Raw genomic sequence first — 16,846 nt, 5'->3', positions numbered from 1 at the left:
TAAGGCCAAAGGGAACAGAGAGTGGTGTGTGTGTGTGTGTGTGTGTGTACACACACATGCACTTTTTTCTGATTCACTGGGGTATTATTTTCCTGTTGCTGCTGTAACAACTTACCACATACTTTGTGGCTTTGAACAACACAAGTTGATTATCACACAGTTCTGGAGGCCAAGTCTATAATATTAGGTCTCACTGGGCTAAAATCAAGGTGCTGGCAGAGCTGTGCTCCTTCTGGAAGCTCTGGGGGAGGATCTGTTTTCTTGCTTTCTTCAGCTTCCAGAAGCTGCTCACATATCTTGGTTCATGGCCCTCTTCCATTTTCAAAGCCAGCACTGTCAGCTTGAGTCCTTCTTAAACTGCTCTGCCTCTGGTTCTGTTTTTCTACCTCCTTCTTTCACCTTAAAATATCTTTGTTGTTACTTTGGACCCTGCAGATAATCCAGGATCATCTCCCTATTTTAAGTCAACTGGTTAGCAACGTTAATTCCATCCACAAACTTAATTGTCTTTTGTCGTGCGGCCTAACATAGTCTCAGGTTCGGTGTATTAAGATCCAGACATCTGAACTTCCCTGGTGGTCCAGTGACTGAGACTCTGCACTCCCAATTCAAGTACCCCAGGTTCTATCCCTCAGGAGAGTTGGATCCCATATGCTGTAACTAAGAGTTCACATGCTTCAACTAAAAGATCCTGCATGTCACAGCTAGGACTCAGAGCAGCCAAATTTAAAAAAAAAAAAAAAAGGCAAAAACATGTAGACATCTTGAGGGCTATTATTTTGCTTACTAATGGTGGTCAGAGAAAGTTTCACTGAAAAGGTCATAGTTGAACAGAGCCTAAATTAAGTGAAGGAAGAACCATGTAGCGGAAGGGGGGAAGTTTTACATTGTAGGACAGTCAGTGTTAAATCTGAGAGAGAAGAGTGTTCTTGGGAAATGGAGAAGACTTGCTGAGTTAAAGAGAAGTAAGTCAGGAAAAGAAAAATAGAAGATGAAGCAAGACTATTTAGCACCTTAAAAGTCAGTAGGACTTTGGATTTTATTCTAAGAGTAATGGGCAGTCAAATGTGGTTTTGAGTAGGCAAGTAACAGAATTTGATTATGTTTTAAAAAGCATCAGTTTAGTAGAGTGTAGGCAACCACAGCAGAAGCAAGGGGATGCGGTAGGAGACATTCCCATCGACTGGTGAGAGAAAAGTATGGTTTGGGTTGAGTGATAGCAGTTAGGGATGAGAAATGGGTGGATTTGGGATTGATTTGAAAGTGCAATTGGTAGAATTTTCTTTATGGATCAGATGAAGGGTACAGAAGAAAGAGAAAAATTTGATCTGAGTAACTGGAGGGATGGGACTGAGAGAAGGAACAGGGGATGGAGCAAATCTCAGAGAAAGTATCCAGTTGAGTCCAGATAGGAGAAACTGGAGATGTTTATTAGACATCAGAGTGATATCACATAGGAGGCTGGATAAATAAACCTAAAGTTCAGGCAAGAGGCTTGGAAATTTAAATGTGGAAGTCATAGGTGATATTTAAGGCCATGACTGATGGAGCTGATGTGAATGAAGAGAAGTGAGGGGAAACAAGTGAAGCAAAGAGAAGAGAGAAAGGGAGAGGATGGGAAAGGTCACTTTTTTATCTTATTTTTTTTTCTAAATTTATTTATTGTTTTTGGTTGCACTGGGCCTTCGTTGCTATGCACAGGCTTTCTCCAGTTACAACAAGTGTGGGCTACTCTTCATTGTGGTGTGCAGGCTTCTCATTGCAGTGATTTCTTTTGTTGCAGAGCATAACCTTTAAGCATGTAGACTTCAGCAGTTGCAGCACGTGGGCTCAGTAGCTGTGGCTTGTGGGGAGACTGGACCCCCCTTCACTGGACTACCAGGGAAGTCCTAGAGTCCCTGACATTTAAAGAATAATCAGTGTTGAGGAGGATGTGTAAACAATGCTAAGAAGAAGCTGCTGGCTAGGCAAAAGAAGTCAAGAAGCCAGGAAAGAAATTCATCTGAGAACTTTGCTGCGGACCAGTGGTTAAGAATCTGCCTGCCAATTCAGGAGACATGAGTTCGATCCCTGGTCCAGGAACTAGATCCCCCATGACTCAGAGCAGCTAAGCCTGTGTGCCACAACTACTGAGCCTGTGCTCTAGAGCCCAGGAGCTGCAACAAGAGAAGCCACCACAATGAGAAGGCTGTGCACTGCAGCTAGAGAGTAGCCCCTGCTCACTGCAACTGGAGAAAAGCCTGCGCAGCAATGAAGACCCAGCACAGCCAAAAAAAGAGAGAAATTCGTGTCAGTTGGAGTAAACTGTGAACATCTGATTTGATAATAGAAAGTAATTGACAGCTGACAAAAGCAATTGCAGCCGTGTGTGTTGGGAGAGGATGAGAGAAGACCGGCAGGAGATAGCCAGTCTATAGAGACATTTTTTTTCCCAAGGAGTTCTGCCCCAAATGGGACTCCAGAAATGTAATCATCAAGGAGACATGAGATCGTGTTTGTGATCTCAGAGGAGTTCTTCCATCCAGTGGGAAACAATGATGCTGGTTAAAGGAGGAGAGGGATGTGCCAAACAGATTCCTAAGTAGATGAAAAGCGATGAGTGGGACTTTACACGGATGGAGGCACTGGCTTTGGAGGAGCATAAAGGTGGTCCATCCTCAGTGAGCAGAGAAGGCAGAGTGAGAGTAGGCTGGCGGATTTGGTAATAGAAAGAAGAAAGTGATCCTTTTTTATTTCTTCTATTTTCTCAGTGACATAAGAAGCAAAATTATCAACTGAGAGTGAGCAGGTTGACAGAGAAGGCTGGGGATAAGGAGAAAAGTTAAATAGTAATAGCCAAATGGCTGAATGAATGGAGCAACCAGGGACTGCCTGGCAGTCCTATTTAAAATCTGAATTTATTTGGGGAAGGAGGTGATTCTTTCATTTCTTGATATCTTCTTTAACTGTATTATGTAAATGAGCAGAACATCCATCCAAGAAATTCCTTTTGTCATACCAACAGAAGTCCGAAGGTATTTCTAGAACAAACCTTACATATGGCCCGAGTCAAATTACATATGAAAAACATTTCAAATGATTCTATATGATGTAGAAACAAATGTCTGAAGAACACTGGCTAGGCCCTATTGGTTATTAAAAACAAGAAGTTGGAAATGTGATCTTTATTCTCTGGAAGACAATATAGATGTGGAAATAATTGTAGCAAAACATTTATATTCTCATCATGATTGGGTAAACTGTATAACAGCAAGATTGTAATACATTTACTATTGCTATCCCAAAGCCATATTTATGAATGTTATTATTAGAATTCTAAAAGCATACTTTCAACTCACTTAACTTTATTCATTACTTAGTTATGTAAGGAACCAAACATTTAAATAGTGATATGAAAAAATAAAATAAAAGCTTCATGATTTCCAGAAATGTGTTAGACTAGAGGAGTGAGCTACAAGTCTCTTAAATTCTAAATGGCTGGATGGGTTTAGAAAACAACAGCAAGTGTATCCATGGAGGAGGAATGCCAATGACCTTTCAGTTACTACTTTATACATTTCTTTAGGCAAGTTTTCTTACTTTATATTGTTTGAATTTTTAAAAAATGGTAATCTCAAAGAATTTCAGTTTGAAAAGAATTTTTGGCCCTACCTTCTATTGTATTCTATTCCATTCCCCTTTTTTTTTTTTTAAAGTCACAAGCATTTCTCTACTACATTTTGTCCTATATATTCTCCACTTTCTTACCCCTGTGTGGGTGACTATTTGTCACGCATGGCCCTACATTTTAAAGCATGTTTTTAAGGAAGCAATTTGGGTTATTTGGCAAATAAGGAGGAATAGAATTTTGCAAGAGCAGCTTCATGAATAAAGTCTGGGAGTGAGACTCAGTAGGGACAGGGAAGGAGCTCTCTGAATGGCAGGCTATCTGAAGATCAGATGCAGGGTCTGGGATCTACATTGTGGAGGGTGGGATATTTAGATCTGATCTAAGAGGTAAAGGCAGGAAAACATGTGTATTTGTACATGTGTGTACATGCATACATTTGTATATAGTATACATATATGATACAAGTAATAAAACTCAGTTATATAGAATGTTTCATTGGAATAACATATTTCTGTCCATCAGTAGATGAATGTGTAACACACACACATACACACACACATTGTTGTTGTTCTTGTATAATTGCTAAGTCATGTCCAGCTATTTTGCAACCCTATGGAATGTAGCCTTCCAGGCTCCTCTGTCCATGGGATTTTCCAGGCAAGAATACTAGAGTGGGTTGCCATTTCCTTCTCCAGGGGATCTTCCTGACTCAGGGTTTGAACCCACATCTTCTGCATCAGCAGGCAGATTCTTTACCACTGAGCCACCAGAGGAGCCCTGTATATATATACATACATATATATATATATATATATATATATATATATATATATACACACACACACACACACACACTGGAATATTACTCAGCCATTACAAAGGAGAGATCCCCTGCCATTTGTGTCAACATGGATGAATCTTGAGGGCATTATGCTAAATGAAATGAAATAAGTCAAATCAGTTCAGTTTAGTTCAGTCACTCAGTTGTGTCCGACTCTTTGTGACCTCATGAATTGAAGCACACCAGGCCCCCCTGTCCATCACCAACTCTCAGAGTTCACCCAGACTCATGTGCATCGAGTGGGTGATGCCATCCTGCCATCTCATCCTCTGTCGTCCCCTTCTCCTCCTGCCCCCAATCCCTCCCAGCAACAGGGTCTTTTCCAGTGAGTCAACTCTTCGCATGAGGTGGCCAAAGTATTGGAGTTTCAGCTTTAGCATCAGTCCTTCAGAGAAAGACAAATACTATATGATCTCTCTTATATGTAGAATCTTAAGAAAAAAATCTCACAGAAAAAGAGATCAAACTTGTTGTTACCAGAGGTGGGAGATGGGGAGCAGGACAAATAGGAGAAGTGGGTCATAAGATATAGATTTCCAATTATGAAATAAGTAAGTACTAAGGCAATGGCACCCCACTCCAGTACTCTCGCCTGGAAAATCCCATGGACAGAGGAGCCTGGTAGGCTGCAGTCCATGGGGTCGCTAAGAGTCAGACATGACTGAGCAACTTCCCTTTCACTTTTCCTTTCATGCATTGGAGAAGGAAATGGCAACCCACTCCAGTGTTCTTGCCTGGAGAATCCCAGGGACGGGGGAGCCTGGTGGACTGCTGTCTGTGGGGTCACACAGAGTCAGACACAACTGAAGCGACTTAGCAGCAGCAGCAGCAGGGATGTGATGTGTACCATGTTGACTATAGTTAACACTTTTATATGGCATGGATGAAAGTTGTTAAGAGAGTCAATCCCAAGAGCTCTCATCAGGAAAATAATTTCTCTGTGTGTGTATGTCCATATGAGATAATGGATTGTGGTGATCATGCCATGTTGCATGTAAGCCAAAACGTTACGCCACACACCTTAGACAGTGTGTGTGTATGAGTCACTCAGTTGTGTATGACTCTTTGCAACCCCACGGACTGTAGCCCACCAGGCTCCTCTGTCCATGGGATTCTCCAGGCAAGAATACTGGAGTGGGTAGACACTTCCTTCTTCAGAGATCTTCCCATCCCAGGGATTGAACCTCGTCTCCTGCATTGCAGGCAGATTCTTTTACCATCTGAGCTACCAGGCAAGCCCTAATACAAGGAAGCCCTACACAATGCTGCATGCCAATTATATCTCAATACAACTGGTGGGGAGAAGAATAACACATTTTTAAATATTAAATGATAAATGAATTAGTGTGGTATTTCCTTAAAGACTTGAAAATTCACAATAAGATGATCAAGAGTATAAAGTCTGAAGAGGTATTCTTTCATGGTTTTTAATTGTGGTTTGGGGATATAAGGAAGCATTCATTTGGAAGTTTCATTTTCCCGGGCATAAAAATTGATCCAGATTCTTTTCTTTTATTTGTTTTTTTTAGACACAGAGTTCTCTGGCTACCAATATTTCATTTTGAATTTTACATAGATCTATTCCTTGTTCTCTGATAGTATAATTTAAATGAAACATTTATAGCATACGCTGATCAAGGGAAAGATTACAAACAAACAGTTAAAGACTTCCTTTCCCCTTTTCCTGATTAAAAATGCCTGGACAGCTCCTGAAACAGCTTGAAGAAAATCCCTAGTGTGAAACATGGAAGGTGATGACTGGAAGTTACAGGGAAACTTACTGTTTTTCTGGGACAAGGCTGAGGACTTTATAATAGTTTTCAAAAGTCCTCCATCTGCCACAGAGTTTGGTTGCACCTGTGTTGGTTTCAGCTCTCTCTCTACTGGTGATCTATCCTCACTTTGTGTAATTCCCCCCATTCTACTCAAGGAGATTAGAAAAATCTGCTTGTGGCCCATGTGTGCACCATACCTACACTCCCTCACTCCTGCTCAGAAATTAATACTCATGAAAAAAGAGCCACCCACTGGGTTGTACCTTGATTGCCCAGAGACCAAAGCTATCAATTTAGAGAGACAGCTTCAAAGCCCAGAAATGTCAGACAAACCAAGTCTACTTGATTGCCACCACCCATCACTCAGATTAGCCTACAGATCTGATTGTTTTTTCTTTTTTTTTTTTTTCTTTTTTTGCCACATGGCACAGCATGCAGGATCTTAGTTCCTAGACCAAGGATCAAGCCTGCACCCCACCTGCATTGGAAGCTTGACCACCTGGGAAGTCCCCAAATCTCTAGGTTTTTATCTTTAGGTTTTCTTTTTTTAGATCAAAGATGTAACAATGTTCACTGTAACAACTCAAATAGTACAGAAATATACACAATTGAAATATAAAAAGTCAATAAAACATGTACACTCCCTGCCTTCAAGAAAACCATCAGGAACAGTTCTGTGTCTATACATTTACACACCCACACACAGAACATTTTGAATTTAAAGGATTATACTGAACAATATACTATACAAGCTTCTGAATGAATAGATGGAAGTTTGGTAATTAATTCAATAACCACTACGTGTTAGGCACTGTTTTAGAAGTGGAGAGTACAGAGGTGAAGCAGAAGACATCTCTGTTCATGGGATTCTTGTATATCTGGAAGGGAATGGATAGCCAGTAAACAGGCAAACTAATAAATAAAACCATCTCAATGAATGGTAAGTGCTGTGAAGAAAAGTCTAAAGGGTAACAGGAGAGAATGACTTAGGGTGGGATGAGCTAGCTGCTTAGGGAGCGAGTCTCGAAGGAAGTGGCATTTGAGCTAAAACCTGAGTGACAGGAGGGAAGCAGCCTTGCAGAAAACAGCGGAAAGACTATTTCAGGCAGTGGGAGTGAGGAGACAGTCATATGCAATGAGGAGACCGAAAAGCCTGGGCATGTTTAGGAAAGGCGGTGTGTCTAAACTAGGAAAATGGGAGATGAGGTTGGACAGACAGGTGGGGGGCCAGGTCATGCTGGACCCCCCCAGCTATGTCAAGAGGTACCATCGCAGAGGTGCTATGACAACAATTCAGGGGAAAAAAAGATGGATTTTTCAGTTAGTGGTGCTGAGACAACAGGCCTTTCCAACTGAAAATAAGACACCCATGCCACATCCTATATAAAAACAAATTCTGGGTGGACAACAATCCACATAAACAAAGTTGAAACACTAGCAAAGATTGAGAAGATACTAGCAACATATATGTGGGGAAAAAAATCAGTACTCAGAATATATGTTGAATTCTTCCAATCAATGAGACTAAAATTAAAACAGGAAATGAGGAAAGGATATGAACTAGCAATTCGGAGAAGAAAGAAGTATATGGTCCATAAGCATAAAAAGATGATCAACTCTACTGATAATCAGGGAAATGCAAATGAAAACAGAAAAAATGAAAGACCATTCCATAGTCCTCCAGACTGACTAAAGTCCTGCAGTGGCAAGAGTTGACAGTCCCTCTCTCATTCCTTGCTAGTGGGCATGGAAATTGGGTATTTTGGAGGTCGATTGCCATAGCTGATAAACAGATATGATGATTGTCTATGACCTGGCAACGTTATTTCTAGTCTGGTGTGAGAGAAACTCTTCTCCATATGCAGAAGATGGGTGTAAGGAATCGCACGGCACCTGTTTGTTATAGTAGAAAAACTGAAACACCTAATGTTCATATGCAAATAGAATGGATAAATAAAATGCAGAAGGCTATTCAATGGAATACAATACTGCACAGGAATTTAAAAGAATGAGTTGGACCTGTTATCTAATCATCAAAACGTGGATTATCTCCCCAAAACATAAAATTGAATGTTAAACACAATTAGACCCTCTTCTATACAGATAGTATAATACTACCTTTTTCGGTTCAAAAGAACACAAAAGAATAGTTTGTCAACAGTAAATTGTTGACACACTACAACAAAATCTGATCCACCACCTGCTTCTGTCTATCTGTAAGTGAAGGATAGTTTCTACATTTTGTAATGATTGGGGGAAAATATTTTTAGAGTAATATGTAAATGACACATGAAAATTACATGGAATTCACCTTTCTTTGTCCCTAAGTCAAGTTTTACTGGAACACAGCCAAGCTCATTTTTAAAAATACGTATCCATTTTTTAAATAACATATCAATTTTTAAAAAAACAAATTGTCACCTATATGGGTGGGGTGGGGAGGGAGGTGGGAGGGATGTTCAAGTGGGAGGGGACATGGGTAAACCTATGGCTGATTCATGTTGATGTTTGATAGAAACCAGTGCAATACTGTAAAGCAATTATCCTGCAATTAAAAATGAATAAATTTAAAAACTATTATCTGTGGCTGCTTTTGCTACAGAGGCAGAGGTGAGTAGTTCTGACAGACCACAGAGAGTACAAAGCCTGAAGTGCTGATCCTCCATCCTTTATGGAGGATATCTGCAGACCTCTGTCCTGTGTTTTACTTGGACATTGTTTTTTAAGTGTTTGGGAGTATACACTTCACATTCATGATGATGGCTACCTCTGGAGAAGGAGGGGGAGGGGAGTAGAACTGGAGATAGATGTCAAAGGGTATTGGGATGTCTGTAACTGTGAAAAAACTTTAGTGTTCAGTTCTACCTGGTGGGAATACAAGTGTTTGTTACATAAGACCTTGTATCTTCCTGTGCTTTTTCTTTAAAGGCTCAGAAAAGCTAAATACGAAAATATATTTTATAGACAATATTTGATATTAATGCATCTAAATCTGTCATATATATGTATTTTTTTAATTTTAGATTGAAGTAGAGTTAATTTTACAGTGTTGTGTTAGTTTCAGTTATCAATGTTGTTATTCATCAATGGACGTGAGTTTGAGCAAACTCCAGGAGTTGGTGATGGACAGGGAGGCCTGGCATGCTACAGTCCATGGGGTCACAAAGAGTTGAACACGACTGAGCAACTGCACTGAACTGAAGTGACAGGAGACTATCAACAAAGTAAATAAATGAAAATCCAGATGATTCAGTTGTACATATACCTGTATCTATTCTTTTTCAAATTCTTCTACAAAATATTGAGCAGTTTCCTGTGCTATGGAGTAGGTCCTTGTTGATTATCTGTTTTAAATATAGCAATGTGTTCATGTCCCAAACTCCCAATACATGTTTTAATAGTTGAACAGTAGTCTTATTTTATAGATAAGGGGAATTTCTTTTTGTGATGGTTTTAATTTGAGATTCAGGATCGCTCCATGAATTTATGAAGTATCTGATTTCTTCTTCCCTACAGTAGCTGTTTAGGTCCTAAGACCTATTTTCGATTGAAATTTAGTCTTCTTCTCTTATTGACTTGGGGACTCTTTTACATATGAAATCTATTGATTCTTCCTTTGAAAAAAAACCATCTGGATTTTCATTTATTTACTTTGAGCAGTTTCCTGTGCTATAGAGTAGGTCCTTATTGGTTATCTGTTTTAAATATAGTAGTGTGTTCATCGGAGAAGGCAATGGCAACCCACTCCAGTACTCTTGCCTGGAAGATCCCATGGACGGAGGAGCCTGGTGGGCTGCTGTCCGTGGGGTCGCTAAGAGTCGGGCACGACTGAGCGACTTCACTTTCACTTTTCACTTTCATGCATTGGAGAAGGAAATGGCAACCCACTCCAGTGTTCTTGCCTGGAGAATCCCAGGGACGGGGGAGCCTAGTGGGCTGCCATCTATGGGGTTGCACAGAGTCGGACATGACTGAAGCGAGTTAGCAGCAGCAGCAGCAGCAGCAGCAGTGTGTTCATGTCAATCCCAAACTCCCAATATATATTTTAATAATTGTCCTTTGAGAAGGTGATGCCATCAAACCATCTCATCCTCTGTCGTCCTCTTCTCCTCTTGCCTTCAATCTGTCCCAGCATCAAGGTCTTTTCAAATGAGTCAGTTCTTTGTATCAGGTGGCCAGAGTATTACAGTTTCAACTTTAACATCAGTCCTTCCAATGAACATTCAGGACTGATTTCCTTTAGGATGAACTGGTTGTATCGCCTTGCAGTCCAAGGGACTCTCAAGAGTCTTCTCCAACACCACAGTTCAAAAGCATCAATTCTTCGGTGCTCAGCTTTCTTTATGGTCCAACTCTCACATCCATACATGACTACTGGAAAAACCATAGACTTGACTAGATGGACCTTTGTTGGTAAAGTAACATCTCTGCTTTTTAATATGCTGTCTAGGTTGATCATAACTTTTCTTCCAAGGAGTGAGTGTCTTTTTATTTCATAGCTGCAGTCACCATCTGCAGTGATTTTGGAGCCCCTAAAAATAAAGGCTGCCACTGGCTCCCCATCTATTTCTCATGAAGTGATGGGACCGGATGCCATGATCTTTGTTTTCTGAATGTTGAGCTTTAAGCCAACTTTTTCACTCTCCTCTTTCACTTTCATCAAGAGGCTTTTAGTTCCTCTTCACTTTCTGCCATAAGGGTGGTGTCATCTGCATATCTGAGGTTATTGATATTTCTCCTGGAAATCTTGATTCCAGCTTGTGTTTCTTCCAGTCCAGCATTTCTCATGATGTACTCTGCATATAAGTTAAATAAGCAGGGTGACAATATACAGCCTTGACGTACTCCTTTTCCTATTTGGATCCAATCTGTTTTTCCATGTCCAGTTCTAACTGTTGCTTTCTGACCTGCATACAGATTTCTCAGGAGGAAAGTCAGCTGGTCTGGTATTCCCATCTCTTTCAGGATTTTCCACAGTTTCTTGTGATCCACACAGACAAAGGCTTTGGCATAGTCAATAAAGCAGAAATAGATGTTTTTCTGGAACTCTCTTGCTTTTTCGATGATCCAATGGATGTTGACAATTTGATCTCTGGTTCCTCTGCCTTTTCTAAAACCAGCTTAAACATCTGGAAGTTCACAGTTCACATCTAGCTTGGAGAATTTTGAGCATTAGTTTACTAGCATGTGAGATGAGTGCAATTGTGCAGTAGTTTGAGCATTCATTGGCATTGCCTTTCTTAGGGATTGGAATGAAAACTGACCTTTGCCAGTCCTGTGGCCACTGCTGAATTTTCCAAATTTGCTGGCATATTAAGTGCAGCACTTTCACAAGCATCATCTTTTAGGATTTGAAATAGCTCTACTGGAATTCTATCACCTCCACTAGCTTTGTCTGTAGTGATGCTTGCTAAGGCCCACTTGATTTCACATTCCAGAATGTCTGGCTCTAAAGTGATCACACCATCGTGATTATCTGAGTTGTGAAGATCTTCTTTGTACAGTTCTTCTGTGTATTCTTGCCGTCTCTTAATATCTTCTGCTTCTGTTAGGTCCGTACCATTTCTGTCCTTTATCGAGCCCATCTTTGCGTGAAATGTTCCCTTGGTATCTCTAATTTTCTTGAAGAGATCTCTAGTCTTTCCCATTCTATTGTTTTCCTCTATTTCTTTGCACTGATCGCTGAGGAAGGCTTTCTTATCTCTTCTTGCTGTTCTTTGGAACTCTGCATTCAAATGGGTATATCTTTCCTTTTCTCCTGTGCCTCTGGCTTCTCTTCTTTTCACAGCTATTTGCAAGGCCTCCCCAGACAGCCATTTTGCTTTTTTGCATTTCTTTTTCTTGGGGATAATCTTGCTCCCTGTCTCCTGTACAATGTCATGAACCACTGTTCATCAGGCAATCTGTCTATCAGATCTAGTCCCTTAAATCTATTTCTCACTTCCACTGTATAATCGTTAGGGGTTTGGTTTAGATCATACCTGAATGGTCTAGTGGTTTTCCCTACTTTCCTCAATATAAGTCTGAATTTGGTAATAAGGAGTTCATGATCTGAGCCACAGTCAGCTTCTGGTCTTGTTTTTGCTGACTGTATAGAGCTTCTCCATCTTTGGCTGCAAAGAATATAATCAATTTGATTTGGTGTTGACCATCTGGTGATGTCCATGTGTAGAGTCTTCTCTTATATTGTTGGAAGAGGGTGTTTGCTATGACTAGTGCATTCTCTTGGCAGAACTTTTTTAGCCTTTGTCCTGCTTCATTCTGTACTCCAAGGCCAAATTTGCCTGTTACTCCAGGTGTTTCTTGACTTCCTACTTTTACATTCCAGTCCCCTATAGTGAAGAGGACATCTTTTTGGGGTGTTAGTTGTAGAAGGTCTTATAGGTCTTCATAGAATCATTCAACTTCGGCTTTTTCAGCATTACTGGCCAGAGCATAGACTTGGGTTATTGTGATATTGAATGGTTTGCCTTGGAAATGAACAGAGATCATTCTATTGTTTTTGAGATTGCATCCAAGTACTGCATTTCGGACTCTTCTATTGACTATGATGGCTACTCCATTTCTCCTAAGGGATTCTTGCCCGCAGTAGTAGATATAATGGTCATCTGAGTTAAATTCACCCATTCCAGTCTAGTTTAGTTCACTGATTCCTAAAATGTCAATATTCACTCTTGTCATCTCCTGTTTGATCACTTCCAATTTACCTTGATTCATGGACCTAACATTCCAGGTTCCTATGTGATATTGCTCTTTATAGCATCGGACCTTGCTTCTATCACCAGTCACATCCACAACTGGGTGTTGTTTTCGCTTTGACTCCGTCTCTTCATTCTTTCTGGAGTTATTTCTCCACTGATCTCCAGTAGCATATTGGGCATCTTTCAGTGTCCTATTTTTTTGCCTTTTCATATTGTTCATGGGGTTCTCAAGGCAGGAATACTGCAGTGGTTTGCCATTCCCTTCTCTAGTGGACCATGTTTTGTCAGAACTCTCCACCATGACCCGTCCGTCTTGGGTGGCCCCACACGGCATGGCTCTTAGTTTCATTGAGTTAGACAAGGCTGTGGTCCATGTGATTAGATTGGTTACTTTTCTGTGATTGTGGTTTTCATTCTGTCTGCCCTCTGATGGAGAAGGATAAGAGGCTTATGAAAGCTTCCTGATGGGATAGACTGACTGAGGGGGATACTGGGTCTTGTTCTGATGGGCAGGGCCATGCTCAGTAAATCTTTAATCCAATTTTCTGTTGATGGGTAGAGCTGTGTTCCATCTCTGCTATTTGCCTGGGGCCAAACTATAGTGGAGGTAATATAGATAATGATGACCGCTCTCAAAAGATTCCATACATGTAGTGCTACAGTCTGTGCCCCAACCCTGCAGCAGGCCACCACCAACCCAGGACTTTTCTGGAGACTCCCAGACACCCACAGGCAAGTCTCCTGTGGGTCACCGTTCCTTTCTCCTGAGTCCTGCTGCACAAGGTTCTGTTGTGCCCTCCAAGAATCAATTTCCCATCCTGTGTAAGTTCTGGCAGCTCTTATGGTGGGGTTAATGGCGACCTCCTCCAAGAGGACTTATGCCATATCCACACCCAGAGCCCCTGTCCCTGTGGCAGACCACTGCCGATGCATACCTCCACAGGAGGTGCTCAAAGACAGTTCTATCTCAGTCTCTGTGGGGTCCCTGGATGCTGTTGTGCACAAGGTTTGTTTGAGCACTGTGAGCATCTCTGGCAAGAATGGGGTTTGTTTCTAAATGCGAATTCGCCCCTCCTGGCACTTCAGAAGCTGTAGATCACATGCAGTCACTATAAAACTTTCCTCTAGCTTTTGGCTTAGTTTGGGATATACCAAGGAGAGAATTGCTTTGGTAACTAATGGCTCCACCATCTCCCACTGGCCCTTCCAAGAGTTCTCTGGAGTTGACAATGCACTTCAGGTAACCTATGCCATCCTTCTGCTTCAGAGGGATGTGTGGTCCGATCTGAAATGCATTGCCTCATGTCACAGGAGTTTGGTCAGCAAATAGAAACCACTTTGGGCTTCCCTGATAGTTAAAATGGTAAAGAATCTGCCCACAATGCAGGAGACCTGGGTTCAATCCCTGGATTGGGAAGATCCCCTGGAGGAGGACATGGCAACCCTCTCTAGTATACTTGCCTGGAGAATTCCACAGACAGAGGAGACTGGTGGGCTGCAGTCCATGGGGTCACAAAGAGTCAGACATGACTGAATGACTAAGCACAGAGTATTATAGCCAGGAAGGAATTTCATGCAGACTGAGAAGTATATGTTGGATCATTGGAAAGACTGGGGCTGGGAAGGTCAGAAAGGTCACTGCCTGCAGATCAAAGTATCAGAAAGAGAACAAGTATCCAATACTAATACATATATGTGGAATCTAGAAAAATGGTCTGACAGTGAAAGTCACTCAGTTGTGTCCAACTTTGCAACCCCATGGACTATTAGCCCACTAGGCTTCCTCTGTCCATGGAATTCTCCAGGCAAGAATACTGGAGTGGTTAGCCATTCCCTTCTCCAGGGATGATCTTTCTTGCCTAGACACAAATAGAAATGTTTATATTTTCTTTTGGTAATATTTATTGGTTGCATTGGATCTTCATTGCGACATGCGGGATCATTTGTTGAGGTGCACAGATTCTCTAGTTGTTCAGTGTTCAGACACACAGGTTCAGTAGTTGCGGCACGCAGGCTTGTTTCCTCCACGGCACGTGGGATCTTAGTTCCCTGACCAAAGATCAAACCTGCATCTCCTACATTGCAAGGAGGATTCTTAACCACTGGACCACCAGGGAAGTCCCAGAAGTGTTTATGTTTTCAACGTTATGCTCTAATCTGTAAGATGCTCCAGTTCTTTGCCTGTTGTGTGCCTTTTAGGTGAGGATTTCCAGAACTTGCTTTTTATATTTTAAAAGTTCAGAAACGTCTAAAGCATAATATTTTAAAGAAGGAAATTCACAATTTTCTTCTGACGTTTCAAAGTGTCATGTTTTGATTGACTAAATATATATATATATATATATATAGTTTCTTTCTTTGAAAAGTCTGTAGTCACATGTAAACTCAACGGAATGTTAATTGCATTTATACTTTGGCCTCACTTAATAGAAGTTAAAAGTTCATTTGTAATGCATTCATTATAGAGTCAAGGAGGGAAAAGCAAAATGCATACCAAAGAGAACACATACTAATAAGATGCTTTAGTATAAATGTCTTTTTGAAATTCATTAACCATTACTGAGGAAGTACAGTTAGAACCATGTGGTTAGAACCACGTGGGAAATAAGTCGATTGGCAACAGGAGTGAAAGAAAAGATATTTGCTTTTTATTAAGACCTGAAGTGTGTCATAATTGGGTTGAGTTTTTACTCAGATGGTCCCCTCATGCTGACATCTGCCAAGTGTGGATAAAGCTGTGTTGAGGTATTTTTTCTGTGGCTGCATAGACATATGTTACTCAGTTAAAAACCAGGAACCTGGAATCCTTCAAGTTTCCAGCCAAGCCATGCCTAGAAAGCTGTGCTTCCTGGACCAAGGGGATTCCAGGTAGTTTTACTTTCAGAAAAGATTTGGAATTCCTCAGAGTAGTTATGGAATTTACTCAGCGTTTAAATGTTCTTTTGATGAATTTGTGGGGGAGAAAGTGGTCTCCCGTCCTATTCCTCTGCCATCTTAGGACCGCCCCTCAGAGTAGTTATGAATGTTTGGTCTTCCATCTGATACAAATCAATGACCAAAGTGTAGATTCCAGACTGTCAGAGTCTACATCAAGTTTGTAGTACCCTTATCCTTGAAAATGTAAGTCATTTAAAAAAATGCTTTAAGGTAGGAACTGTCATGTTCAAATATGTATTTCCATTTGACTGGTATTTTTCTAAGTGGAAGGTCTAGCTTAGACTTAATCAAATAACCGCCCCCTCATGTGTATGGAGATTGTTTTTTAATGGGCAGATTCATTATCACGTATTTTAATTGGCTGCCAAGTCTTACAATGATTAACGATTTATGTGTCCTCCTTGCCAGACAACAGAAAGATAAGAGTTAATGGAACCAAGGAACCTATAGAGTTTAAATCGAATCAGTGGTTTGGAGCAACAGTGAGAGCTCACAAAGGAAAAGTGGTGGTGAGTATCAGCTGTGTGCTGTTGGGGCTGCTATGGAGTAATATGTATGCTGAAATGTTTTAAAACTCGTACGTACAAAAATCCATTCATGTAGGAACATATCCGATTTTCAAAGATAAGATTATCAGCATTACCAAAAATATTAGTGCTTAAAATTAAAGAATCTATTTTAGTCTTTAAAGCAATGGGAAATAAGGCTGGTTTTCCAGAAAATTGGGTAGATCTTTTCAAATATTTCAAAACTAATAAGGAAGATAGAAAAATAAAAGCTAAATCCTAAAAAGGTAAATATTTTATTGCCTAAGATTGACTTAAAAGGCTGATAGAAATTTGACCTGAAAAATAGTATTACTACTATTAGGATTGTTTTAAAGTTAATCTCCTGTGGTATCATTGATCCTCTTTAGAACTATCAGAAAGTTTTCTTTAAAAATACGGCAACCATAGAGGATCCTACTGTGATTTATGTCACA

General features: G+C 40.6%; 1 protein-coding gene across 2 annotated transcripts in view; it reads left to right on the top strand.

Moving 5' to 3' along the window:
• ITGA8 (integrin subunit alpha 8) overlaps positions 1 to 16,846 on the top strand; it is a 194,916-nt gene that overhangs the window by 12,614 nt on the left and 165,456 nt on the right. For both annotated transcript variants that reach the window (XM_027960110.2, XM_060397387.1), the window contains exon 3: positions 16,273 to 16,373. In XM_027960110.2, the coding sequence (XP_027815911.2) occupies positions 16,273 to 16,373 (101 nt within the window). The remainder of the gene's footprint in view (positions 1 to 16,272; positions 16,374 to 16,846) is intronic.

The sequence above is a fragment of the Ovis aries genome, chromosome 13, assembly GCF_016772045.2.
Source record: "Ovis aries strain OAR_USU_Benz2616 breed Rambouillet chromosome 13, ARS-UI_Ramb_v3.0, whole genome shotgun sequence".
NCBI lineage: Eukaryota > Metazoa > Chordata > Mammalia > Artiodactyla > Bovidae > Ovis > Ovis aries.
The sequence above is the reverse complement of the archived record's forward strand: the minus strand, read 5'-3'. Positions and strand labels throughout refer to the sequence as shown.